Source organism: Neodiprion pinetum, chromosome 2, assembly GCF_021155775.2.
Source record: "Neodiprion pinetum isolate iyNeoPine1 chromosome 2, iyNeoPine1.2, whole genome shotgun sequence".
Taxonomy (NCBI): domain Eukaryota; kingdom Metazoa; phylum Arthropoda; class Insecta; order Hymenoptera; family Diprionidae; genus Neodiprion; species Neodiprion pinetum.
In genome coordinates, this window is record NC_060233.1 from 1,763,197 (window position 1) to 1,768,223 (window position 5,027).

The 5,027-nt window shown below is 39.5% G+C and overlaps 1 protein-coding gene across 3 annotated transcripts; it reads right to left on the minus strand.

Annotated features, from left to right (window-relative positions):
- Positions 1 to 172: 172 nt before the first annotated feature.
- Syx7 (syntaxin 7) lies at positions 173 to 3,216 on the minus strand. 3 transcript variants are annotated; one of them, XM_046613295.2, is made up of 6 exons: positions 2,990 to 3,216; positions 2,481 to 2,612; positions 2,321 to 2,390; positions 2,003 to 2,177; positions 1,718 to 1,930; positions 173 to 1,579 (listed from the first exon to the last, which is right to left on the minus strand). In XM_046613295.2, the coding sequence occupies exons 2-6, from the start codon at positions 2,587 to 2,589 to the stop codon at positions 1,331 to 1,333; spliced, it is 816 nt and encodes a 271-aa protein (XP_046469251.1). In that variant the 5' UTR covers positions 2,590 to 2,612; positions 2,990 to 3,216; the 3' UTR covers positions 173 to 1,330. The 3 variants fall into 3 exon arrangements, with proteins under 3 accessions (XP_046469251.1, XP_046469252.1, XP_046469254.1); XM_046613296.1 differs by lacking the exon at positions 2,990 to 3,216 and adding an exon at positions 2,851 to 2,983; XM_046613298.2 differs by lacking the exon at positions 2,990 to 3,216 and adding an exon at positions 2,717 to 2,826.
- Positions 3,217 to 5,027: the final 1,811 nt, after the last annotated feature.

Consider the following 5,027-nt stretch of genomic DNA (forward strand, 5'->3'; position numbering starts at 1 on the left):
CTTTCATCTGCACTTGGTATTGATTCGATAAAACTTCGTCGACATTTCGAAGTAGTAAAGACAGGTAAAGATAACGTCACTGAACATTCTAAACACATTTTTCAAATTCTTTTACTATGTAAAGAGGGTTTTTAATCACACCGTAAAGGAATAAAACAGATTTCGGTAGTCATGTTTTTAAATATAATTTAATATTTGTAAGATTTTTGATTAAAATAAGACTCCATTCTTCTCATTACAATTTTATAATAATATCATAGATATTATAACGGATTATAGTATGTTACAGTAGACATCAATTTTTTTTTTCGCCGTAGTTCTTGTCTACAATGAATTGTGCTTTCTTTTCTCTCCTTGTTTTTTTCTCTCTTCATTTTAATACATTTAGCACTGAAAAAATTATTCATAAGTATAAATACGAATATTAATGAGTATGTACGGAATGGCGCGAATTATCTGCCTCTGTAATTGAGGCTAATTTTTTTTTTTTTTTTATATATATTCGAGATATTTCTTAGTAGACAACTTATCAACAATGACGACTTTTTCCAAAGTACAGTATCATTTTCTATAACAATAATGCTATGTAGCGGATATATTTCTATCTTTTTAATAAAATTGATTAGAGCAATAATAATAATAATAATAATTACGGTAAAATACAATTTGGGTACAAGGCGATTCACGTATACGTCGATATAGATTCTCGCCTAACCTTTCATACACGGTTGTTACATCCGAATATTAAAATTCGGCAGATAAATTAGCCTATTGCCACCCGATTTATCGCGCACTTATACGTTCAATAAAAGGGAACAATACACAGGTTTTGCAGTTTTTTAATCGCGCATCGATGGTCACTGATCATGCTTCAGTCCAGAAAAAATGGTGTCGCTAATTTGATACTCAATTAATAACGGAGGACTAAAATGCAGGTATCATTTACGCTCGTGGATTTCGAATTGGACGAATTTCAAGTATCTTTTGAAACGCATGTCCTGCTGCAACTACATTTTAACACACTGCGTTGATTGTTTTCGAAAATGAAATTGATCAAGCGAACGTAAAACGCTTAAAAGTCGCTCTTCTGTAATTCACAGCCCCGCGCACTCCTGACGCGTGTCAATTCTAATCGCACACATACGTGCATGTACTCAACTACCTATAAAGCAGATCATCCGACAATAGCTTGTGAAAAACTTGCCAATTATCGCAAAGAAATGCGCGCAGTGTGTATGTAAACTTCATCGGTTCTTAGCACCAGATACGTTAATGCTCTCACAAAGTATATTCTCGTTATCGTTCATATCTCCATATTTCCTAGCTCGTCTTAAGATGTTTGCCAAACAATTATTCCTATCAGAATCGACAATACCACCGCGCCGATAACGATCAGTACGCACTTCTTTTTGCGCAATTTTGTTTGGTACGTTGAGGCCTGTCGCAGTTGCTGCGCACCTTCGCTAACAAAGACTTCTGTCCTCTCTACCGAAGCCTCTATCGAGTCTACCATTTCTCCTTGCTCGTGAACCAATGCCCCAAGCTCTTTGAATATTTGATTAACGTCGCTTATGTCACTCTGCAACAAAGAATTACTTTCATCAGAAAACTAGATGTATGTCTGGAAATCAGATCTAGGTTTATCTAAATCAGTACAAACAGGGTGAAAATATTGGTACCACATTGAGAATTAAGAAATTCCGCAAGTCGTTTTTACCTCCAGCTGACGTATGCTGGCCTCGTGCTCCTCGAGCATTCGCAAGTTTTGCTCTTCTTGAAGTTGCTGCTGTTGGATTTGTCGCTGAGTTCTGTTGTCCTGGAGTTCTATTAGCGTTTCTTGTTTTTTGTCACCAAACGGACTGATACCAGCATTGGCCTTAGCTTTCCTGACCATCTCTTTCTCCTTAGAAGCTGCGAGCCTTTGCACTGACTGAAATTATCATCGTTTCAAATAATCAAGTGCGACTAACCTTGTCATATTCAGAAACTACAATGATTATACCTGGAAACTGTTCAGCGCCGCTGTGAACTCGTCTTGAAGCCTTTCTCTCTGCATTTTTTGCTGCCTCTGTTCGCCAGGGCTATTTGACCCCGCATTGCTGGCTAAGTTAGCCAAATCGCGCAGGTGAATGCTCGTATCTTTAGCCAGCTGTTGCGTGTAGTGCTGTATCTGATGACTGAGGTGAATAAAGAATAGTTAGAGCAACCTGATAATGATATATTTGTGGTTGGAAAATTGCGACGTTTTGATTTGTAAAATTGACTAAATCGTAACCTACAGTTTCAAACTCAAAGCAATACAGAAAAGCCTGTGACTCACAGCTTGTTTCTAAGCTCCTGAGAATCAGTCGAGCCGCCCAACTGGTTGACCATTCTTTGCATAGAAGAAACTGCATGGAAAGAAAAAATGGTTATCAATTGGTTGTGGTCTACATCTTGCCCATCAACAGAATGCGGTGACCTTTTTTATATTGTCTTACCATTCTGGGATATTTTAAGTATAGAAGTCCCGATAGACTGAGACAGTCTTCCGAAGTCCTGTTCCCTCGCGGGTCCTCCGTTGTGATAGGATGAAAAGCCAAAATCCATGTCTACCAAAGATGATAGAGAATCTGGAATGATTAGGACTTGGATTTAGATTTGGACAAAGCGAAGAAGGGTTATGAGAACAAAAAAATTGACAACAAAACAGTGAATTACAGGGGCTTATTTTCACCTAGGTCCGGAGACGCGATGGGGGCGGAGTATGAGGCGCGAGTTCGAGAAGTTCGCGAGCGAGTTAAGGATAGTTATCGGGGGAAGACTGGGTTCCGTTATAATTTGTATAAAGTCTATAAGGATTTACTTTACCGTAGTGGCGAAGTCCGTCAAATGCCTGCGAAACCCGAGCTTGTGGGAGGTGACTCAGAAAATTAGATTACACGCAATGTCAGTCTGAGATACGTAGATGTGGGAATTTTTTAACACGCAATTTTCGACGCCTACTTGCCTTGTCAAGGATAATCGGTGACGACGGTTGTCTCGCTGCTTCTACGACGCGTAGGGTAAAATTTATCCGGCGAAAATCGATGAAATATCAGCGGTGGAAAATGTATTGTATGAGGAAAAAATAACCGTGAATGTTACAATTGTCAATAATAAGTTTGAGTGTAGAACGTCTGATCGGAGAATTCGGATCTTTTGTCAAAGCTCCGCACAGGGTGCGGCACTGTCGGGACTCACAGTTGGCGGTGACTTGCAGTTTTCTGCAGTTACCGACTCGAATTACTTCGCCGGCAAACGCAAAAAACGTTGCGAGAATCACGAGTGCATAACACGAGTATCGCGGTCGCGGCCGTAGAGGTGTAAGAACAGAGGAGGCAAAGCGGCTCTGAAACTGCCCCCAACTAGAGAGAGAGGGGGAGACTGAGAATAAAAGCCGTGCTTTACTTGTGCATGTGCAGTAGGGGCACGAGAACTTTGAATCAAACCACCAGCCTTTTGTAGAATCTTGCATATCTTGTTATTCCAAACATAACCTTTCAAACTGGTGTATGTAAACAAGCTGTACAATTACAAACTAACCTGTTGCTGTCGTTAGTAGAGAGAGAAAAGTAGCCACCTTTCAGCTGTTTTCTCTTTCACGAGAGCCTATAATTCCCCCACTCTAATATCATACCTCTATGGTCGCGGCAGCCATTTTGTGGCTCGCGGTCCGATCGTCAGATGTCAACAAAGCAAAAGATCGCGGAACGCCGACGAGTTCGGACAAGATTCGGTAAGCGGATTGAGCGTCTTGTTTGTTGATGTCGAGTTTCAATGATCAACGTTACAACGCTTTAGAAATAACAAAATCGAGTAGTGACGGTAAAAATTCGGATTCTTAAAGCATTTCCACGTGCGTGAAACAAAAGTTTTAGAAGTTGGTGATAATTTTACAGTGAAGCAGTGAAAACACTGAGCCGCCTCGTGACTTCGACGCTGATCGATGTGTCCCGATTTGACGACAGATGCAGCAAGAGAAGCTGCTTTGGTGAAAATTCGGCGTAGCTGCGACTGTCAAAGTGAAAAGTGGGCCGACATCTTGATGAATGTTCAACCTGGGTAAGTTTTGAATACGTTTTACGCCAATTAATTTAGTTGTTGCCCTGGTGAAAATTTCTCTCGGAAAATGATCAAATCGCGGAGTACCGGGGAATGTTTCATAAGAAAATATCGGCTTTCTGCGGAATAGTCTGACTTCATTTGGTAACGTACCTGCATAATACATCTCTTGCTTTTGTAACTGCTTACTTCAAAATTTGTTAGGCGATGCTTCCATAATTACTGTTGATCTATTCTTGAAAAATCGTTTCTAATGAATAAAATTCCAACCAGGCCGTATTACTTTTTGTCAGCTAGGCTCATACGTCGCCACTATTTTTCATTGTACTGCATTGTTCCTGACTTACTTCACGGTCGTGTTTTTGCGTCATCAACAATGCGTTGTTTACATATTGAAATTAGCTAATTTCCAAGGTCAAAATCTTGTATGCCTGTATAAAGTTTATGAACTCTCTTCATTACTCGTTTCCTACGATTAGGAATATACCTTTTAAGCTATAGTGGAAGATTATTTGAGGTACAATTATCGTTTTGATTTATATTGCATTCTAATTTAACGAATTGGTGGATACAGAAGACTGGAAAATACCCGTTGGGCTTGTTTTCTCAGGGTTTACGAAGCTTATTCTTCTATTTCGCGTCAAAGTTTTTAGGTTAAAAATATCCATCATGTTCTTTTTGAAGTTAAGCCGCGCTACTTGAGCGTGGACTTACCACCCTGCGCTTCCGAGGTCAAGTCGGCATTGCCGTAGATTGAGAGTCGGTAACTAATGCTGTATTATACAGATGAATTTCGGGTTCGTTAATGGACTAATAAAAATCCGTCTGTAATTATTTTTGCAGAATATTTAATTATTTATTATTTAATAATGAGTCGTCTGATTTTGAAATCCATTTCAAATACTAACGATCTAAGTATCATCCAAGAAATAACAACACAACAA